Source organism: Protomyctophum parallelum (genome assembly GCF_964188405.1).
Source record: "Protomyctophum parallelum genome assembly, chromosome: 10".
Taxonomy (NCBI): Eukaryota; Metazoa; Chordata; class Actinopteri; order Myctophiformes; family Myctophidae; genus Protomyctophum; species Protomyctophum parallelum.
The window spans coordinates 13,129,168-13,152,193 of NC_139704.1; the positions used below are offsets into that span (position 1 = coordinate 13,129,168).

The window sequence follows — 23,026 nt, forward strand, 5'->3', positions numbered from 1 at the left end:
AAATGTGAAAGATTAATTTATAATAAATAGCCTAAAATAAAAAACGTATTGTAGGCTATTGCATGTGCATTTGAGGTAACACGAGGTGACACTGCACCTTCTAGATTTCCCAGGGAGCAGCAGGCAGATACCAGAGCTCGGCTCCGGACAGCTCCGGCACAAATTAAGCCCTGAATTAATTTTTAACTTAATTTGAGGGGAAAAGGCCATGTGGTCATGCAAATGGTTAGGGTTCAACCATATTTTTTCCATGGCAATCTGCCCCATAGCTTTTTAGATATATTGTGGTGTATGACATGTTTCACTACAAGTGGTGCTAGAGTAAAGGCCATAGGGTCACCAAAATCAGTAGGGGTCATCCTCCTGGGATTGATATCCTGATTGGGACCAAAAGTTTTGTGCAGACCAAAAAAACCAACCAACCAAACAAACTTGTGTGAATTACTATTTATTTATTTCTTTGTTCATCCAAGCTGTCCAAGACCAGCTGGATCAGATGGTGTTCCTCTGGAACGACATCCAGGCCCTTTTGGAGGAGAGGGAAGCTAAACTGCTGGATGTGATGGACCTGGCAGACAAGTTCTGGTGTGACCACTGCGCCCTCATCTGCACCATCAAAGACAGCCAGGATCTGCTGAGAGACCTGGAGGAGCCTGGAGTGGACCCCTCAGTGGTTAAACAGCAGCAAGAGTTTGTGGAGGTTAGGAGTCTAGTTGGTTTTTCTGTCTGATTCTGAACATGGAGTCCTACTACAACACCCATAATTCAGTGTGATGTGTTTTTTCTAGAGTAGTTCTCATGGATCTAGAGGGCTCGAGACCCAAAAGAGAAATTTGATGTCTCCCTGGGACCCAAGACCAGGAAAATATCCAATCTACAAGCTCACAACGCAACAAATTATTATTATAATTATAAACAATAATGTAGGAAGCAGGAAATAAAAGGGATATTTACTAATAAAAAAGGGTCCATGACCCAGATTTCGGAACCACTGTTCTAGAGCAGTATCCATTACCATTCGTCGTGGCGCCTAGTAGCATATGTGACTACTGTACTGTACTATATGTACTGTGCATCACAGTGCAGACCATCGATGGTACTACATAGATTGGCTGCCTTAGCGATGCAGAGAGTGTTGATGGTCTTTTCACCATCATTAATTCTACTGAGATAAGAGATAAGATTGAAAGACAGTGGAGCATTCCATTAATTTAATTAGCCGTGCACATTTCACACTGTCTAAGGTAAGTAGACAGTAAAAGCTGTGACAGATTGATTCTCAGGTTTAAACATCAGTTGTCTTTCTTCATCCTCTCAGGGGTTTAAGGAGGAGATCGAAGGGCTTCAAGAAGAGCTTGATGTCGTTCGAAACCTTGGGGCAGAACTTCTGGCCGCCTGCGGAGAACCTGATAAACCTGTGATGAAGAAAAGTATTGATGAGGTAATAATGATCCTCTGTAAACGTAAATGTTTTAGTTAAAAGTTTTACGACGTGGAATACATTCTGCAAGATTCTCACGTCTTCATACTGTTTGGATCAAGCTCTGACAAGTATTCCTGTGTTGTTGTTTTTTTCCAGGTGAACACGGCGTGGGAAAACCTGAATAAGACATGGAAGGAGAGGGTGGACACACTGGAGGAGGCCATGCTGGCTGCTATGCACTTTCAGGACGGGCTACAGGTACTCACATTCACTGTCTGCTGTAGTATAGAACCTTGACACCATTCTCTAGTCTGTTTACCCTGACACATGTTTGTGTTTAGAACAAGGGGGAGAGATGTTTTAGGGGTTGGGGTTTTGGTGACTTTGAAATGGTTCAACGCCTTCTAAATTAAACCCAATACTGGCTTTCTTATTTAAAAAAAAGAAAAAGAACTTGGTTTCATTTGTAAATTATTTCTCCTTGTATGTATGTGGTTAGATGATGAGAAGAATAATAAACAAGTTAATTGAAATGTTGATGAGATTTGCAACATAATCTAATGTGGTCTGACATCTATATTTTCAACATTGTTTTATGAGAGGACTATTCATTTTACTATGTGGTGGATTGCTATGTTTGGATGAAAATTATGCTTGCGTTTATAAACTGTTGCCAGCTTGTTCCAGCGTGTAATTACGAACCGCCAATATGCATCATTTTGTTGATTTTTGTAAATTTTATGGATCAATATTTAAAGCAGCCTCTTAGTTAATAACATTCAAGTTAAGAGCTTTAAGTACATTGTGTATATGTTTTCCTATGTTGCGTCCTATGTCATTTTATTCCTAAAAGAAGAATTAGCAGTATAGGCACAACAATGGATGTGAAATATGACCTCTAACAATGGTCTCTCCTCCCCCACACAGGGTATGTTTGACTGGGTGGACATACTGGACAGCAAACTGGATTCTATGTCACCTGTAGGCACTGACCTGGAAACTGTCAAGCACCAAATTGTAGAACTCAAGGTAAAGTGTTGGATTCCTGTTGAGCTACACCTCGGGACAGAATATTTTCTCATGCTGAAAACAATTGAGGTTGTCTTTTTATCTGACCTGTAAATGAATGTGCTTCTTCCACTTTATAGTATTGACATACATTGTCAAATACCAGCTGTGTTTGTCCTGAATGCATTGAGTTTTGTATGAAATGCTCTAGGTGTGTATAGGACGATAGACCTGTGTCTTTGATGTTGCTGAAAAGGATTGTGTGCGTCTGTGTATTTGTGGCGTTGGCCAGGAGTTCAAAGCGGAGGCGTACCAGCTGCAGATCGAGATGGAACGCCTGAATCACCAGGCGGGTCTGCTGCTGAAGAAGGTGGTGGAGGAGATGGACCGATGCGCCGTCCAGGAACCCATGGCTGAGCTGAAGATGCTGTGGGACAACCTGGACGAGAAGATCATCAACAGACAGGTGAGGCACTAGTGACTAGACTAGGGAGCAGAGTGCTGGTCAATGCTGCTTCATACAGTGACGTTACACTGTAGTGCAGTGGTTCCCAAACCAAGAGAAATGAGACGTTTGCCCGGCACCCAAACTAGTGAAAATAGCAGATCTACAAGCTCACAACATGGTGCTTCGCACCATGTTGTGAGCTTGTAGATCGGCTATCTTCACATGTCACAAAAATAGCAGATCTTAGATTGGCTTTTTTTTGCTATTTGTCATACAAGGAAGTAGAGCTTAAGTGGTTTAATCAGTGTAGCTGAGAATGCACACAAGGCTGTTTTCACATGACCTATATATGTGATGCTGTACTGTGTGTATGGACCATTTTCACACGAACTCGCCATTAAGTTAATGGCAAGGTGCCAACTTGCCACCCTTTCTTTTCAATGCAAAATGCTCTACATGCCGTGTGAATATGGTCTTACCTATTGTTTTATCTAGCACAAACTGGAGGCTGGACTCCTGGCCCTGGGCCAGTTCCAGCACGCCCTGGACGAGCTGCTGGCGTGGATGAGCCACACGGAGGAGCTTCTCAACGAGCAGAAGAAGGCCTCGGGAGACCCCAAATCCATCGAGATAGAGCTGGCCAAACACCATGTACGTGCACGTGTAGGACACGCCTCCTCTCAATCCGCTCGTTCGCTTTGGTTTTCTTTTGTTTTGATACAAACCAGACCACACGGTGTAGTTTTCACTGACCCTTTGACCTTTTATATCCATGGGATCAGCAAAAGATCAACACACACCATAGTGAAACAGAAACATTATTCTGAAAGGAAATTGAAATTTCTCACTCTCTCTCTCTGATACTGTAGGACCACTATAGTGGTGACTGTTTTGTATTACGATTTATTCCATGTTGTTGAGCTTTTATTTACAAGTAACAAAGTTCTTTAGGACAGACACTCACTGTGTTTACATGGATAATATTTCTTCAAATTGAAATCATCAATCGGACATGCTCAGAAAGAATAAATGTATTCCAGAGAGAACATTCCGAAAGTGTTTATACAGGTATACTGGACACTAATATTCACGATTGAATTATTAAAAGAGGTTACACCACCCCTTTCCACCCGATTATTACCAAAATGACAGTCGATCAGACCGGATAGATCCTGGCTCTGCCATTAGAGGTGTTCACGTGTGGCATTTTTATTCTGATTGGGCTATCATTCTGATTATTAGCTGACTATTAGGGTCCACGTCAACGTACCTCAACGTACTTGTCTTTATCCTTTCTGCTGTGTTTCTGATCTGTTTTGTGTGGCGTTCGTCATTTTTGGGGACGGGGGTTCTAGGTTCTCCATAATGATGTTCTGGCTCACAAGACCACAGTGGAGACGGTGAACAAGGCCGGCAATGACCTGGTCCAGTGCAGCGCCGGAGAGGAGGCGTCCAGCCTGCAGAGCAAGCTGGAGAACCTCAACCAGCGATGGAACTCCATCCTGGAGAAGACAGACCAGAGGAGGCACCAGCTGGACGGCGCTCTGCTGCAGGTGGATATAATATCAATAAAAATCACTTTTTATCTACCGTTACCCGAGCTCCATGCTCTATCGGCGTGTTTTATGTCTTATAAATGAGGCTGTGATTGATTCTCTCTTCCCCCACAAGATGTCTCATGTCTAGAAGTTTGTTCTAGGTGATTGAAACGAGAGCTCGCCTTCACCCACGCTATCTCACATTCCAACCCCTGCAGCTTCTATTCATAACGTTGACATTTAGGGAGGTCCTTTCATGTATGAGGAATGACATGTGGATATTTTTATTTTAGGAATCCTACAAAGCTTTTCTGTTTTTTATCAAGCACCATCTGTCAAACTCAGGAGATATATGGGTGAAAAGCAGGAACGTTTTGATCATTTCTTAGAAGTTATCTCGTAAGAAGACGTAACTCTTATTTGCCAAAAAGTAAATCATTGCCCAGATTTTTTTTTTTCTGTACATTGTTCTCACACACTCAATTTATATATATATATATATATATATATATATATATATATATATATATATATATATATATAAAATATTGAGAACAATGTACAGAAAGAAATTAATCTGGGCAATGATTTACTTTTTGACAAATAAAAATTTGCAATATATATATATTGCAAATTTTTGGCATTTGTTTTTTGTTTACCTAAATTAATCCAGGGAATTAATCACATGACATTCTCTTCTCTATTGCTTAGGCTCCTAACAATGCCCATTATGACACCTATTGTCCTGACTCAGGTTGCATTGTTTTGTAGGCTCAAGGTTTCCATGGCGAAATCGAAGACATGCAGCAGTGGCTGAAAGACACCGAACGTCAGCTGTTGGCATCAAAGGCCGTGGGAGGCTTACCAGACACAGCTCGAGAGCAGCTTAACGCCCATCTGGTATGTATTTAACTATATGAAAGGCTTCATGCAGATGGCAGCCTTGTAAGGACCTAGCCATGCCCTCTCTCCATGTTTCATCTGAAGTGTGAAAATTATAAATGACACTGCAAAAACTGCATCCCCCTGGAAAGGAAAGATAACACACTACATGTATCAAAACTCTGAAAGTGTTTCAAATTGATTTAGACATAATGAATGAAGGAATGTTTTTCTCTTTTGTTTTGCTTTTCCCTAATAGCGTGACCCCTGGCACCCTCACAGCTAGCTTTCCACCGTTAGTGCCAGGGATCTGGAAACAAAAACATCTCTTTATCAACTTTAACCTCAGACATTAAGGCTTTAATGCGGGTGGGAATATGCTTTGAAATGTTCTCAGTGCGCCACAATACATGCATTCTGTTACCATTTTTGGTCTTGGATAATGGATACCTCTGAGGATATTATTTTATTGTAACATCACAAACACAGACAGTCCAATCATTACAACATATCTACGTATTTGATTGACTGCCAGCAACACAAATCTGTAATACAGTACGTTACTGATTCAAGTCTGAATTGGTCTTCTTATAAAAATAAATGTACTGGCCCTCTCAGTTTTGTCATATTCGACAAGGACACAGCATCATTGTCTCATGAGTGGACGTCACATTGTTTCTTTGCAGGAGTTGTGTTCAGCCTTGCAGGCGAAGGAGGAGCTATATCAGAGGCTGATGGACAAGGGTCAACAGCTGCTAACCATGACCCCTGAGGGCCCGGACAGCACCACAGAGCAGGACCTCGCAAACCTCAAGGAGAAGTGGGTTTCTGTGCAGGCAAAGGTCGCAGAGAGAAAGGTACAGACTTTACTGAGAGAGCAGACAAAGAAGGAATTTTTTTTGTGCCTTTTCTCAGGTTCAAAGGATCCTTGGCTAATACGCCTTAAGCCTTAATACATTATAATTGCCCTCTATAACATACAGTACGTGAAAAATGAAAAATACCTCAAATATTTATTTTTGAAATAGTTCATCTCGAACTCAAGGGGGACAACACCCGTCACAAATTGACGATGTAATTTGTCCATGTGTGGTCCAGCCCCGTGGAATGTATGGAATACATGTGCTAATACATTCCATAGGGCTGGACCACACATTATTCCGGGGAGCACATTTGGCAGAAATAGCAGATCCACAAGCTTGTAGATCAGCGATTTCTGGCGAAGATATTTGGTGGAGAAGGAAACGACAGCGGGTCCAAGTACAGTTGCAAACTCGGGTCCGCTTCCCTGAGAATAAGAGGGCTTATAAGTGGTTAATGATTCACAACTCCTGGCTTGGATCCCAGTGAGCGATGGATGGCTGACGTGCACATTGGTCATGCCTACTGGATGTAGGGGCCTCTAATCCCAGTGGTGGTAATGAATGGTGTTAAACAGAGGATGTGCTCACACAGTACATCATAGTATGCGAATCACTGAGTCAGCACTCGGCACAGAACAAAGGTATTCCTGTCCTCTCTGCTATGTTGCTGTAGAGAGCAGATGAAAATGGAAGGAAGGAAATGAGTTAAAGCATTAAATGAGTTCAATATTTTGTCGCAAACGAAAGCACCCACTCTTCCCTTGGATAATCACTTTTTGATGTTTACTAACTCATTTCTCATTTCATGAATGAACATTGGGAAAAGTCAAAAATGTCCTACAGTAGTTAGAATTATATCACATTTTCATGTGTTTTACAAAGCACTTTTCCTGCACTTTTAATGCAGGCCAAGATTGATATCGCAACAGCCCTACCATAACATTGTACTCTGCAGGGAAATCTAGGCAATTAGTCTTGTAATGTTCTAATGTTCAATAGTTACTGTAATGTAGTGAGGATATTACACAGTTTTTTTCCCACCATTCCCTTGTGTGTTTGTCGCAAAACAGATATTATTTAATGGCAGGGCCATATTTAATTATTTAATTCAATTAAAAAGTCATCATTCTACATTTGGTGCTCCATCACCCTCTCTAGAGATGACAACTTCCTCTGTTGGAAATAGAGGTCATTTGTGAATCAAACTGCAGTCGTTATTGTTATTGACGTGTGTTGTAGCAACCACACAGATTAGCAATATCAGGGAGCTCATTCACAATCATGACTGTAGATGTTAATAGTTGACTGTTGACTGCGTGTCTGTCAGAAGGTGGCCATGAAGTCTAGAGCCTGACCGATAATATGAGCCATTATTTGACCGTTCTGTCTTCACCAATTACACAGCTGATTTTTATTACAAAAAAATGAAAAAGAAAATAGCAGAACTCCGAGCTCACAATCCACCATGGCTGTGAGTAGTTGCAAGTGGTTAAATAAAACATAGTTTTTCTGTACAGGTGAAACTGGAAGAGGCATGGTCTATGGCCACAGACTTCCATAACTCCCTGCAAGACTTCATCAACTGGCTGACCCAAGCTGAGCAGACGCTGAACATGGCCTCTCCTGCTTCCCTCATCATGGAGACCATTCTGTTTCAGATTGATGAACACAAGGTAACGTGTGCACAGTGAAAGCACCGCAAAGCACTGATGAGGAAACGAGCCAGGCTTTGGAACAGTGCTTTACGCATCATTCGGTTAGGGCTGCAACTATCGATTATCAGTTTTCACTATTTATTTATTTATTTATTGTTTGTTTGTTTATTTTCTTTTTAAAAACATTACATACTGTATTTTACCATGCCCAAAATATTGATTCATTATTTATTTTATTTTTTTAAACAATCTTTTAATATAGAATGGATTAAAACTATTAGTTTGATTTACTGTACCCGTACAATGGTTTAGGTGCTAACCATCTGTATGATGGTTCTACAATCATTGCTTATACTGATAATGTTTGTGTGTACATTAGTTTCTGATCCCCAGGGGTCCTTGAAGGTGCTCCAGGGGTCCCCAGCTAAATTATTGATAGTTAGGTATCAAATGTAACCCCTTGAGATTTTAGAGGGGATCCTATGCCTATGTAAATGCAACCAAAATAAATCCGTAAGGGTCCATTTGGCACATTTCACCCCAGAAAACATGCATTACATTTGTATGTAGTGAGGCGCTCTGCGTCTGTGATATATGAATAATTGACATCTTTATTAGGGATGTCCCGATCACGTTTATTTTCCCCGATCCGATATTTATATTTTACAGAACACATTTATGCCATATCCCATATCACAATAGTACAATAGGCAGTCTAATATGACATGGGTATAATATTGATACTAGTAGGGATGTCCCGATCACGTTTTTTGGCTCCCGATCCGGTTCCGATCATTTGAAAATGACGTGACCGGCCCCGATCACCCGATCCGATCGGAAAACAACCCTAATCTTTCCACTTTGTTTCATGGACAGATGTTCATCACGGAGGTGAACTCTCACAGGGAACACATCATGGAGCTGGACAAGACGGGCACACACCTAAAGTACTTCAGCCAGAAGCAGGACGTGGTTCTGATCAAGAACCTGCTGCTCAGTGTCCAAGGCCGCTGGGAGAAGCTGGTGCAGCGCTCTGTGGAGAGAGGTCGTCTCCTGGATGATGCCAGGAAGAGAGCCAAACAGGTACTTCATGCTGAGTGGGTTCTATGTGTCCGGTACCAGGAAGAAAGCCAAACAGGTACTTCATGCTGAGTGGGTTCTATGTGTCCGGTACCAGGAATAAAGCCAAACAGGTACTTCATGCTGAGTGGGTTCTATGTGTCCGGTACCAGGAAGAGAGCCAAACAGGTACTTCATGCTGAGTGGGTTCTATGTGTCCGGTACCAGGAAGAGAGCCAAACAGGTACTTCATGCTAAGTGGGTTCTATGTGTCCGCTACCAGGAAGAGAGCCAAACAGGTACTTCATGCTAAGTGGGTTCTATGTGTCCGGTACCAGGAAGAGAGCCAAACAGGTACTTCATGCTAAGTGGGTTCTATGTGTCCGGTACCAGGAATAGAGCCAAATAGGTACTTCATGCTGAGTGGGTTCTATGTGTCCGGTACCAGGAATAGAGCCAAATAGGTACTTCATGCTAAGTGGGTTCTATGTGTCCGGTACCAGGAATAGAGCCAAACAGGTACTTCATGCTGAGTGGGTTCTATGTGTCCGGTACCAGGAAGAGAGCCAAACAGGTACTTCATGCTAAGTGGGTTCTATGTGTCCGGTACCAGGAAGAAAGCCAAACAGGTACTTCATGCTAAGTGGGTTCTATGTGTCCGGTCCATGGATGGAGGTGTTGCCAAAAATACTTAATTTTATTTATTTATTATTTTTTATTTTTTGTAATAGTTACTTGTAACTTGTGATCTATTTTTTAATATCCATATCCAAAGTATAAAACAGTGCTTGAGTGTTTATTAAACGGTGTCAGGCACGAAAACAAGTGGAATCGTTCATTTGGGCGACGATGGTGTTCCACATGGTGCTGATCTCCTCGTCTCCTTCAGTTCCATGAAACCTGGCACAAGCTGATGGAATGGCTGGACGAGTCCGAGAAGGCCTTGGACTCCGAGGTGGAGATCGCCAACGAACCCGACAGAATCAAGACGCAGCTGGCCCAGCACAAGGTGACCCAGGGCAGGCTGATCACATGGCTACTGGTCGGGTGGGCGGGTGGTTGACTGTACAACAGCTGTCTGCATTCCTCTGGCAGTGTCTAATTCAATACATGAAAACAACGGATGCATGCATGCGGTACCATTTATCATTCACAACTATTAATTATTACAGCTGCTGCTTGGCTTCCCCTACTGCCTTTATAGTTTAATGTACGATGAAGTAAGCATGACTATTCCAACTGTGATAGCTATTTATAGGAATTAAGAGCGTATATGGAATAATGTAGGGCATTTGGAAGTGTTCTACACCTCTCTCTCTCTTGTATGTACTGTGTGTGTGTGTGTGTGTGTGTGTGTGTGTGTGTGTGTGTGTGTGTGTGTGTGTGTGTGTGTGTGTGTGTGTGTGTGTGTGTGTGTGTGTGTGTGTGTGTGTGTGTGTGTGTGTGTGTGTGTGTGTGTGTGTGTGTGTGTGTGTGTGGAGACTAATCTTATCATAATCCCTGGATGAACGGAATGGATTAGGGGCGTGCCTGCTGCTGGATACTTTTAATCCACAAAGAGAAATGCTTTGACCCCCAATGCCTCCCCATTACAGCATACGGCCTTCTTAATGGCAGGCAGTGCACCCACCCAGGAATCAATAACGGGGTGACATATTTTTGTAGGCCAACCAGGAGGTTACCTCTGACATGACGGTTTCTAGTGCACATTACAGTTCTTTTTTCTTTATTTTTTTGGGGGGGTGGGAGGGGGGGTTGGATTAAGGTCTGCAGGTCACAGACAAGGTCAGGGAGAGAAGAGACATTGTGGGAGTCAACTCAAGGTTAGGAGGGGGAAGAGGCACACCACCTACAGCACAGTATGTTGACACACTGTAGTTTGACAGCAGAGCTAGCAGCAATGCAGAGCGGATGGCAGAAATCTGGGAGTCCCAACTTGGTGTCGGCTAGACTGTACTCTCGCATCGCATTTTATGAATCCTATTTATTAAAAAGGCCTAATGGGAAACCGGTGGACCACATAAGATTAGTCACACTCATGTTACTATGACTCTATGATAAAGAGATCTCCATATTAGGGCATATTAGTCAGCTATAGTATGTTTCACAGATGGATTGTGACAGTAGCACTGGTGCAATGACAATGTTTCTCACACACACACACAGGAATTCCAGAAAGCGCTGGGGAGCAAACACTCGGTCTATGACACCACCGCTCGAACAGGACGCTCCCTGAAGGACAAGACGTCCCTACTGGATGACACTCAGAAACTGGACGACATGCTGAGTGAACTGAGGGACAAATGGGACACCGTCTGTGGCAAGTCGGTGGAGAGGTGTGCACAGGCCTTACTTCCATCTTATGATTTGGTTGTTATTTGTCCTACTGTGTTGACATTATACCACTATAGTTTTGTTATGATCTATTTTGGTCCCTTTTGTGGGCACGTCATAATAGGCAAACATTCTGAAAAAATAGCTGATCTACGAGCTTGCTGTGAGCGTGTAGATCAGTTTGACAGTTTTTGCCAAAGATATTTGGTGTACTTTAGATGTAAAAGGGGAGGGGACAAAGTACAGACCCCATGTCAAGTACTCGACATGTGTCATGCAATAAACCGCCCCTGAGCTAACTATTACTGTTTTGTGCTTTTGTCCAGACAAAACAAGCTTGAGGAGGCCCTGCTGTTCTCGGGACAGTTTACAGACGCGCTCCAGGCTCTCATCGACTGGCTCTATAAAGTGGAACCGCAGCTGGCTGAGGACCAACCAGTACATGGAGACATAGATCTGGTTCTCAACCTCATCGACAGCCACAAGGTAGATTGCTACAACGTGATGAACATCTCTAGTCCATACTAGTCGATGTCCTATAGATGTAACTATAATATGCGCTGTGCTTGTGTTCGGTAGGGCTTCCAGAAAGAGTTGGGGAAGAGGACGGTGAGTGTTCAGGCCCTTAAACGTTCAGCCCGGGAGCTGATTGAGAGCAGCCATGATGACTCCTCCTGGGTCAAAGTGCAGATGCAGGAACTGAGCATGCGCTGGGAGACGGTGTGCACTCTGTCGGTGTCCAAGCAAAGCCGCCTGGAGCAGGCCCTCTGTCAGGTAAAACACGTACCAAATGTATAATCACTTTCAGAATAGAGACAGCATGAAGTATGTTACCTCACCTGACTGTACTGATACAGTACTGCATGTCCAATATGTGCATTATTATGTGAACCGCATACCTATTGTAATGTACCATTGGACTCTTAACTGGTTCCGCACCCGCCCAGAGAAAACGAGATTAATTCCCTTTGCAATGGATGCCATGCCCGGCATCCCGAGATTTGTTTTATTCCCCATAATCCAGGGGAAAAAAATTAAATAAGTATGGTCTGCGTGACGTTTACCTAAAAACAGCCAAAATACTTAGATGTGACAAAAACAGTTATTCCCCCATCGGATCATCTCCCGACCTGACCTTTCAAATAGCTAGTGGATGTTGTTTAGTGTTTGAACCGGAACTGATTGTCGGCCATTTTACTGGCACTGGCACTGAAACGGTTTTAATGCTGAATTCACGCTGACTAAGCGGCGAGGTTCAATGTCTACTATGGCGAGTAGGGACCCGCCAAAATAATTTGGGGGGCCACTTTTGTAACCACTGGTGTATGTGAACTAGGCTGGTCAATGAACAGACTGTGATTGTGATCTCAGGCGGAGGAGTTTCATTCCACCGTTCACATCCTGCTTGAATGGCTCGCGGAGGCGGAGCAGAGCCTGCGTTTCCATGGCAACCTGCCTGATGAGGAAGACGCCCTTCGAACACTGATAGAGCAACACAAGGCAAGAAAAACCCTTGGACCCTTTTCCATTTATACACTGAGGATTTATCATCAATTAACAAAACAAACAGATGTCCTCATGCATAATTTGGGGAACGTGAAGTGGCTGTATTCTCGAAAGTTGTCTAGCACAAACAAAATGTAGAGGTCACCAATATCGGTGTAACATGAGTGATGATGATACTGCCAGCAAGCAAAGTAGGGGGGGAAGGACTTGTTTTTTGTGTATTAGCAGAATCTGCTTTGTTTGAGGTTGTTTATGAATTAATGATAGTTTGCTATGCAACCAAAGTTTCTACCACTTTAAGCAGTGTAAATAACAAAGATTCGTATGGGTATTATTTTCTTTTTTTAAAGAATGAATGAGGTATTTCGAGAAAAGTGTTCACACTGAATCTGTCAGTGTGAACACTGACAGATTCTACAAATTCACATGTTAGCCAGTAGAGTAATGGCTTATATTATACTCCATGCTGATGACTCCATGACAGACTTTTTTCTTAGCCGTGATCTCATCCAGTTCAAAATAGCCTTTCTTCCTAATATTAAAACAGAAACAAATATTTTGCCTCATGGTTACGCTGTCTCAAATGTAACGTTTCTGTTTTTCTGCTTTAATAATTATGAAGGAATTCATGAAGAAACTGGAAGAGAAGCGAGTGGGCCTGAACAAAGCAACCATTCTGGGGGAAGCTATCTTGACCATCTGCCATCCAGACTCCATCACCACCGTCAAACACTGGAACACCATCATCAAGGCCCGCTTTGAGGAGGTCAGTTGACACCTGTCTGCTTTGTACCCTGCTCATCCTGTTGAACATGGGCACAATATGGGTTTTCAAAAGTTTTAAAACAAGTTCAAAGGTTTTCGTGTGTGTGTGTGTGTGTGTGTGTGCGCGCGCACACGCAGGCTACTATTTGGTAATATACGGTATGTATATATCGGTAGTAAATCAGTAGTGATTTAAATCAGTTGATTTGGCCGTGGCATCTGAAAATGTTTTGTGCCAGGGACCCCAGAACAAAACATTTGTCTAAAAAACCCACTTGTTTCGATGATATCGTTTTTTTGAGCGGTGCTCCAATGACTGGCTGCGTGTGCCCCTGTGTATGTCTGTCTGGTATGAATAGCTACAATACCGCTTGGTGACCTAAAGTGGCACTGTTGAGCAGCCAACAATGCCTTTCACACTGACTACTCTAACTATAACAATAAAATTATAACTAACAATAAAACTGTACCTATCATAATAAAAGTATAGTTGCACCGCTCAGTTCGCACAGGTGTGATTTTTCAAATACTGGAAAAACGGAGACGATGAATCCATCTTCTAGTGCGCGCCTGATCCCAGCGGATGGACTTCCCAGCTTTGATGTGCATGTGTGTTCTCTTTTTTTTCTGTGTACCAGGTTCAGGCTTGGGCCAGGCAACATCAGCAGCGTCTGGCTACGGCCCTCACTGAGCTGCTTGCCACGCAGGAGCTTCTGGAGGGGCTGCTGAGCTGGCTGCAGTGGGCTGAGACCAACCTCAATGACAAGGACAAGGAGCTCCTGCCACAGGAGATGGAGGAGGTCAAAGCCCTCATAGAAGAACATCAGGTACTGTACAGAAGACATCACTGGGGTGTCGTTTTTACAGTAATGCTCACATAGTTAGGTTTGGTCTCAGAAAATGGAGGGAGGTTGATAAACAACCCAAAGCGCACATCCATAACCTTATGCTGGGTGCCGGATCAATATAAGTGATAGTTCAAGACAAAAGAGTCCGCACACCATTTTCTGCTCCCAGAAATATTGGTGTGCAGACCTTTTCTTGAACTTGGTCTCAGAAAATACCTTTTTATTATAATAATTTGCTGATGAATTTATCTCTACTATACCTTTGTCCAATGTCTAAATCAAGTTTGGCAAAGATTTTCCACCTCTGTGCTTTTTCAAATTGGACATTGGACCATGGACATTTTCTGTAGTAGACACAGCAGTCAGCAGATAGTCATGTATTGATAGACAGACTCACAGACCTTTAACAAATAATGCAAATAATACAAATAAAAAGTATAAGCTGTTTAAGTCTTCATTATGAAATACAAACTTAGAAACGTATTGTTGCACAACCCTGCAGATGTTCATGGAGGAAATGACCAGGAAGCAACCTGATGTGGACATAATCACCAAAACACACAAGAGGAAAGCGTTGGAGCCCCAGATGCAGTCGCACATCCCTGTGCTGGAGAAAGGAAGAACTGGAAGTAGGTGCCACGCGAATACCTCATAAAGGCCATGACCTGAGCCATCTGCCAGACTAGAGCGCTGAGTCACAAACATCCTCATCCTGTCTTGTTTTCCATTATGGCCACTGTGTGGGGTGATGTAATATCTAATCTATCGCTGAGCTCTCTTCTTCTTGTTCTACATCATAATGGTTTGTGTTTTTCCACTTAAAGGAAAACGTTCGTCCAGCACACAAGCCATGTATCCATCGTCTACACAAGCTCCCATCGAGACCAAGAACCCCAGAGTCCACTTACTGGTCAGCAAATGGCAGCAGGTGTGGCTGCTGGCGTTGGACAGGAGGCGTAAGCTCAACGACGCCTTGGACAGACAGGAGGAGGTAATGGCGCAAACCCCATGACCCATCAACATTGACATAGTTACTGTTTGTATGTAAAGAATCCCTCCTCAGGCTTGTTGTATGACAAATAACGGCAATAGCAGATCTACAAGCTCATAACAATGTAATGCTTAGAGAGCTTTGCAATGTTTCGTTTTTAAATTAGAAAAATGAAAATCAGTCTACATTTCCCAAAAGGAAATGCGTGTATTTAATTCAGTCTGACCGGTAGCAGGGATAAAACATGCCGATAAATACAAATGACCAGAGGGTGGAGATGGAAAGCAGAGGCATGGCCCCCTCATCAAATTAAAACATATTTATCGACCCATCATCATGCACTGACTTGGTTATTATTGGTATTATTTCATCAAAATGCTTTGCAAAGATGCCGTTTTCTTAGTACATGAAAGCACATTTTCATAAACACATAGTGAGAGGTCTGTAGTTGTCTCGTTGACTCATGACACATTGTCCTTTTTGACCTTCCAGTTGAAGGAATTTGCCAACTTTGACTTTGACGTGTGGAGGAAGCGATACATGCGCTGGATGAACCATAAGAAGTCCCGTGTCATGGACTTCTTCCGTCGAATTGACAAGGATCAGGATGGCAAAGTCACCAGACAGGAGTTCATAGAGGGCATTCTCTCCTCTAGTAAGTAAAGTTACGGTAATTGCGCTAGTGATTCCCAATTTATTTTGTACGAATATGAATACAGGTGTGGCTTGAGATTTTGAATTTCCCTGTGTCTTGTACAAAAAATGTGAACTATACACTTCACTGTACTGCACTGCACCGTACTACACTAACCCAAATCTAGAACAATGTGCCTGTGTCGGGGGCACGGTGGCACAGTCGGTATTGCTGTTGCCTCACAGCTAGAAGGTCCTGGGTTCGATTCCCGCTGGGGACGCTGTGGGCGTCTTCCCTCCTCCATGTCATCAGTGCCCATACCCGAGGCGGGGTTGGTGAAAGGGCCTTTCTGTGTGGACTACCTCCCCCTGGCCAGCCGGGGCGCCTGATGGAGGGGAAAGGAACTACTCGGAATAACGTGTTCCTTCCATGCGCTATGTCTGGCCAGGGAAACTCCCCCCTATCACGTGAAAAGAAGCAGCTTGGACTCCTCATGCATAGAAGGAAGCATGAGGTCAGTCCGCTGCCCCCCCAGGTTGGCAGAGGAAGTGTAGCGCCCAGGATTACATTAGATAATTGACACTGGGTGAAAGAAATGGGTTGCAAAATTATGCGATAAAAAAAAAAGAAGAAAAAAAAGTGCCTGACTGCTTCTCAATTACTTTAATTCCTGCCCCTTCCCAGAATTCCCCACCAGTCGCCTGGAGATGAGTGCTGTTGCAGACATATTTGACCGGGATGGTGATGGATACATCGACTACTATGAGTTTGTGGCAGCTCTACACCCCAACAAAGAGGCCTACAAGCCACTGACGGATGCAGACAAAATCGAGGACGAGGTAACGTAAACTTGTAAAGTGTCTTTGACCTGAAATGGAAATAATTGCTCCTAGATAATGGATCTGATAATTGCAGCAAGGCGACATGATTCTGGCTAAATTAAGTTCTCTTGTTGTTGTTTTTTTAGGTTACACGTCAGGTGGCAAAATGCAAATGCCCCAAACGGTTCCAAGTAGAACAAATTGGTGCCAACAAATACAGGGTAAGGTCATTCTATCCTCCCGCTATTATTACCTGATAAAATCACTGAAACCTTAGAGACGCATCACATGTTCAGACAAATAATAGTAATATGATGTATATCAAATGTTTTACACCATGATACACCTGATAGTATAATGTTACATTATTCAAAACATTGTGAGGGTAATATAAGGCAAGTGTTTTTTGAACAACAATAATGTTTCATGGAGAAAACAACCTAATAAATGTTTGTATTATTCCTCACATCACCAGTTCTACCTTGGAAACCAGGTACATGTGACTGCCCACTTGTTTGGTGTCTTCTTAACGTGGTTGTGTGTCTAATCAAGCCTTATTGGTATTTTCATTTTGTTTGTTTTCCTATTTTTGTTTTCCTATTAACGCTCACTGACGTTTGCAGAATGGAACTCAGAAGTAGATCAAGCACAACAAAATGATCACGTTCACTGCTCTCAAGATTAATGTAATGTCATATTTCACAAAGACTGGCCACTTACTGTAGCTATATTATGAATGAAATGTAATCATAATAGGAATGGCTGTATAACACAGTACAAATGTCAAATCACCTTTGTTGAGATGACTGTTAAGTTAAATTATCACTTTTTCTAGCGTCAAACAAAAGCATCACAATAGTATTTTCAAATTACTGCATCTGCTTTTGAGTTTCAGGACATAATAATCTTAAAGTAGGAACATGACATGTATTTTTAGCCCAGTAGTTTGGAATACAATGCTTTATGTGTGCTTGGCTTCGCTGCTTTGACATCATGGGAATGATTTATCTCTACAATGGCTGACATTACGTTTGTGTAACTGACACTATTAATTTATGTGATTTTTTTTTTTAATAGTTGGGCAACCTTGTGTTTTTCCTTTTCTTTTCTTTTTTTCTTATGAATACGTTGTTTATGTTGCTTATTGAGTTGACAATATTGCATGTTGCAATGTAGGATTCATTACTGGTTTGGGGATCTGGGCCACATGCTTTCTGAAGCTTGCTGGTTTAAGAGTAGTAGTAACGTTACTGGGAGATGTTGGTGAGCTAGACTGGGCTAGTGGTGAAATAACTGCAGTAGTGTGTCACTCAGTATATGCACTAGTTTTTATAATGCTGTATTTCCCAACAATGAAATGAAATCATTCTTTTAACAGTTCGGTCGGGTTCACTGCTTACATGACTCCTTTATCGGCGATGAGACAATAGCAAACAGGGAATATCAAAATCTAAACCCTCACCAACACGTTGACGTTTTGGAAAGCTGTATTCTGGTAAATAGTTATTCTTCAGCTGTTTGTTTATTTTGTGCCTATTTTATTTGAGATCATTATTCAAACTCCATACTGTTCTTGATCACTCAAATCACCAGTGGCATTAAATCATTTAGTAAAAGAATCATACAGAATTCAAAGACTGACCAGTTCAGGGGAGATAACAGGCACCTGTGGAAGGGTCATCCGTGTTTGGTCATGTCTGCGTTGGTGTTGGTGATGAGAGCCATCCCTCATATGTTGTGCTTGGTGTGCATTGGTCATGCATCAACGACAATGCATCCTTTGAATATCCAGTATGATTCCTCCTAAGTGCAACTAATTGCGGAGTTGCAAGAGATTGCTGCCTGATATGTTTGTTTTGATCCATGTGCTGTTGTCATGATGTGAACATTTCTGACAGGAAGCATGCGGCCGTGATTGTTACGTGTGCTGTAATGATGTTGTATGTCGTCTTAATGCACAGTCAAATCCAACTGGCTGACTTCTCTCATTTTTCATCTCATGAACTTGGTGGCAATTCACCTCCAATATCTATCTTACAAAGTGTCTCTGATGTTTGCCTCAAACATTACTAATTGATACAGAATTCCAAAAGCCTCTTTAACTCTTTTTGGATAGTGAAGGCTAAAGAACATAACAATAGTGCCCCCTGGTGGTATGATGAATTGCCTTCAGTCTAATGTTCTTTCTTAACAGGCTCACCCTACTCTTCTGTAGGACCTGTGTGTAGATTACAGGCATAAACTGGAGCCAAATACTGGTTTCGGGGCAATGCCACCTGGATCGAGAATATACTCTAAAATCTTTTAAATATTTTGTCCAATTAACACAAATGTTATGATGTTGAAATTACAGTTCCCCCATAATCCCTTAAGACTACACCAAAGGTGTATGTTATACTTTTATTAGGTTCTGGATCATTGTATCATAATAATTATGTACCACTTGACTAATACTGAATAGATTTTCACATCACATAATTTCCAGTTATACACTATATTCACACAAACACATTGAGAAGGAAAAAAAAACAACAGTTGGATTGACCCTCATGTAATTTGTGTCTTTGAGAATGAAAACTTGATGGTGTTGTGTCAAAATCCTCCTCCTGTCTACATACTATCTGCAATAGAAACAGAAAATCCTAAATTACATTCCTAAATGTCTTTGAAAGTTGTTCATCCCTGCATGCAAATGACATAATTCCTCTGAAACATTATAATGTATTTATTACAAAATCATATATACTGTAAAATCTAAGCTAAATCATAGTAAAAATCAACTGCTCCAAATCAGTCTAGTTTCAAGTGTTTTGCATACTAGCAATCCGGACACAGTGAGGTGTACAAACCAAGTGTGTGGGGTGAGAATGACATTTCACACTTTGCCCTCTGCCTTGCTCCCCCTTCCCTCCCTCCCTCCCTGCTGTAGTTCGGAGACTCCCAACAGCTCCGTCTGGTGCGTATTTTGCGCAGCACCGTCATGGTGCGTGTGGGAGGAGGCTGGATGGCTCTGGATGAGTTCCTGGTGAAGAATGATCCTTGCCGAGGTAAGGTCACGCCTGCGTGACTTCACATTGCAGCACACAGTGGTGTAAAAAGTAACCAAGTACATTTACTGGAGTACTGTACTGTTTCCAGATGCTTTTACATATACTGGAGTAATTCCAATTATCTGTACTCTTACTTCTACTCCGTTACATCTCAGAGGCAAATTATACGTTTACTCCACTACAGTTATTTGCTTACTAGTTACTTTGTAGATTTTGATTATTATTACAAAACATATATATATATATATATTTTTTTTAAGATATTTTTTTGCGGCTTACGCCTTTATTGATTTTTTAAGGGATAGAAAGTAGGCTGACAGGAAACGGGAGAGAGATGGGGGGATGACATGCGGTAAAGGCCGTGTCGGGTCCGGGAGTCGAACCCGCGGCACACCGCGACTGGATCACCAGTCCGGTGCCCAGACCGTTACGCTACGGCCTGGGCCTACAAAACATATATTAACCACTTTAGCGCTATATACAGTTTGTCCATTTGAAAATAGCCGAGCTATTTTCAAAAGATTTTTGTACATTTCAAAACTTGTGAAATGGGACATTCTGCGCAATGAGTAGTTTTACACATTGCGCAGAATGTACTTTAATATAGACATAATTTATGCCGTTACTTGTGTACTTTTACTCAAGTACATTTTGAATACAAGACGTTTACTTGTAACAGAGTATTACATTGTGGTATTGATACATGTGAGTACTTTTCCCATCACTGATGACTTCACATTGCAATACAGAGGTGCTTCAGTGCAAATTGCAATATATGCCTGGTTAACAACGTTGATTGCATTATCTATGACACTATGTCCATTAAAGACAGATTTTTATTTTATTTTTGTATGTGTACTGTTGAAGAGTTGAAATGGTCTGTTCATTTTTAACTGATCTTGTTTACATTTTAGGAGGGTAAATAGTAAATACTGTATAACGATAACCTTGTTCTGATCCTTAAAAGAACACACTTCCTAGTAATGTGTTAATTATTATCTATCTGTATTTCATATACGTGACTGTATTGTTGTACTATAGTCCTTTGATGGGTTTTTTGTGTACTGCATTGACTGGAGTCCCCCAACTCCGATATAGTCACTTTCACTGATTGCTCACCCAAGAATAGGGGCACTAGGGTTCCTATGGTTAAACCAAATAAAATAAAATGGTATAGGCCCTGTAGATACCATTTTCAGTATAACACACTACATTAAATACAGTATACTGTATGTGATTAACGGTAATAAGTGCATAAAGTAAGGCTCTGTTATGTAAGTTTATTACTGCGTCTCTGTTTCTACTTTCATAATGAATAGTGATTTTGTGTCTTCTTGCTAAACATTTCGAAAGTCATTTCTGTTTTATATCATTTCTTCCAGTTCATCACCATGGGAGCAAAATGTTGCGCTCGGAATCAAATTCTTCAATCACTCAGTCTCCTATAGGTTGGCAAATCACACACTTTCTGTCCTTGCTCCATGACCCCACTGACGGTGGTATGTGTGTCGGCACATCCGGATGAGTGCTTGTGTTTTGTGATCTCACAGAGAATGGTGTTCCCATAAAACCAGTCCATTCACAGTGGAAATGCATTTCACTGTGGATATGATGGCATGCATGCTGTTCAGTCTCATCATGTTGTTGAGTTGCTCTATACATCTGTGGATCCAAACCTCACTCACACTCTCTCTCTCTCTCTCTCTCTGTCTCTCTCTCTCTCTATCTCTCTCTCTCTCTCTCTCTCTCTCTCTCTCTCTCTCTCTCTCTCTCTCTCTCTCTCTCTCTCTCTCTCTCTCTCTCTCTCTCTCTCTCTCTCTCTCTCTCTCTCTCTCTCTCTCTCTCTCCTCTCATGCAGCATGTCACAGAAGTTCTGTGCACAACTTCTTTTTGCTGTGTTGTTTTCACATTTTTTGCTTGACAATCACACTGTTTTATTAAGATAATGTATGGTATAAATGACTCAACGAACTTGCAGGTCTTGCTAAGGTTGTAATACCGGTATACACTTTTTGGTTGCTTCTGCAAGGAGTAAAAAAACAAATTGAAATGTCACTCTTTGCAATGATTATTAATTGGATTGATGATTCGAGGTAATGTAATGAACGATGATTATTTTGTGGTGTCATATCTGACTGTTTCCTCCTGCAAATAGCATTTTCCATTCTGTTCTCAACAATATCGTGTAGATTTGGACGCCGATTTATTTGGATTTCTAAGCTCTTACAAAACCAAACAAAGCAGCATTGCTTGTTTTGGTTGATGTTGTTTAATGTGCTACACAGCTGCAGCCATGTGTTGATGGCATTCTGTTTGACAGAATGAAACTGCATGTGTTTTACCATTCACTGTGTTTCATTATTTGCATAATCCCACATTATCAGTAAAACCTGGGTTATCCTTAGTTGCGCACCAACAATAGCCAATCTACAAGCTCGCAACGCTTGCGCAACTATGTATAACCCAGGCTTTACCCACATTTGTTTTTATTCATTCTAAATACCCAGCTTTATATGAAGCAGAACTTGGCTGTCCATCCACATCCATTCAAACTGTACTCTGTTTCTAACTGTTAATTATTACAAAATAGTACTAATTCTGAATATCATCTCTTAGCTAAAGGCAGAACCAACATGGAGCTGCGGGAAAAGTTCATCGTCCCAGAAGGAACCACACAGGTGATGGCGAGCTTCCGGTACCGGGGTCGAAGGTCACGGCCGTCGTCCAGAGGATGCTCGCCGACCAGGTCCAACTCCAGCCACAGCTGCACTGCCCCCCCGGCGAACCCAGTGGCGACCAGTACCCCCAAAGTAAGTCATTATTCCACTCTGAAGCAAGTTACTGTATGTTGTGGTTTCAAGACTGCAGGCGCCAAGTCATAAGTCATCAGTCATACACACCAATATTCCCAACCATGTTTTCCTTTAATTGTTTCTGTTTGTCCTCCTCGTTTCATTTTGTTGTGGTTTTCTGTGTTGTAGTTCATGTTCCTTCACTTCCTGTAGTTTTTATTTTATTTTGTATTCTTTAAGGGGGATGAAACCCTATGGCAGATTTTGTAGTTTGTTTTCCACGTCAGGTTAAAAACTATGGTAGAGAAAAAACATGACAGGCTGCAGCTAACATAATAAGGGATATATTCAATTTAGGTGTGGCATTATTGTATATTGCCTTTGCTTGCTGGGGCTAGCTTATCTAGGG

General features: G+C 42.0%; 1 protein-coding gene across 7 annotated transcripts in view; it reads left to right on the forward strand.

Annotated features, from left to right (window-relative positions):
• Window positions 1-23,026, forward strand: part of LOC310865470 (dystonin-like) — a gene marked incomplete at its 5' end in the record, with an annotated part of 151,386 nt that overhangs the window by 124,407 nt on the left and 3,953 nt on the right. For 6 of the 7 annotated variants that reach the window (XM_083774597.1, XM_083774598.1, XM_083774599.1 and 3 more), the window contains 28 exons: window positions 474-700; window positions 1,319-1,441; window positions 1,580-1,681; window positions 2,351-2,452; window positions 2,724-2,897; window positions 3,375-3,530; window positions 4,235-4,432; window positions 5,189-5,317; window positions 5,986-6,156; window positions 7,680-7,835; window positions 8,694-8,900; window positions 9,766-9,885; window positions 11,043-11,212; window positions 11,537-11,696; window positions 11,790-11,984; window positions 12,582-12,710; window positions 13,339-13,482; window positions 14,120-14,308; window positions 14,832-14,958; window positions 15,154-15,320; window positions 15,813-15,975; window positions 16,639-16,793; window positions 16,922-16,996; window positions 17,251-17,268; window positions 18,154-18,270; window positions 19,705-19,822; window positions 21,208-21,324; window positions 22,442-22,635. In XM_083774597.1, coding sequence (XP_083630723.1) covers window positions 474-700; window positions 1,319-1,441; window positions 1,580-1,681; window positions 2,351-2,452; window positions 2,724-2,897; window positions 3,375-3,530; window positions 4,235-4,432; window positions 5,189-5,317; window positions 5,986-6,156; window positions 7,680-7,835; window positions 8,694-8,900; window positions 9,766-9,885; window positions 11,043-11,212; window positions 11,537-11,696; window positions 11,790-11,984; window positions 12,582-12,710; window positions 13,339-13,482; window positions 14,120-14,308; window positions 14,832-14,958; window positions 15,154-15,320; window positions 15,813-15,975; window positions 16,639-16,793; window positions 16,922-16,996; window positions 17,251-17,268; window positions 18,154-18,270; window positions 19,705-19,822; window positions 21,208-21,324; window positions 22,442-22,635 — 4,103 coding nt within the window. The remainder of the gene's footprint in view (window positions 1-473; window positions 701-1,318; window positions 1,442-1,579; window positions 1,682-2,350; window positions 2,453-2,723; window positions 2,898-3,374; window positions 3,531-4,234; window positions 4,433-5,188; window positions 5,318-5,985; window positions 6,157-7,679; window positions 7,836-8,693; window positions 8,901-9,765; window positions 9,886-11,042; window positions 11,213-11,536; window positions 11,697-11,789; window positions 11,985-12,581; window positions 12,711-13,338; window positions 13,483-14,119; window positions 14,309-14,831; window positions 14,959-15,153; window positions 15,321-15,812; window positions 15,976-16,638; window positions 16,794-16,921; window positions 16,997-17,250; window positions 17,269-18,153; window positions 18,271-19,704; window positions 19,823-21,207; window positions 21,325-22,441; window positions 22,636-23,026) is intronic. The other variant, XM_083774603.1, reaches the window with a different exon arrangement.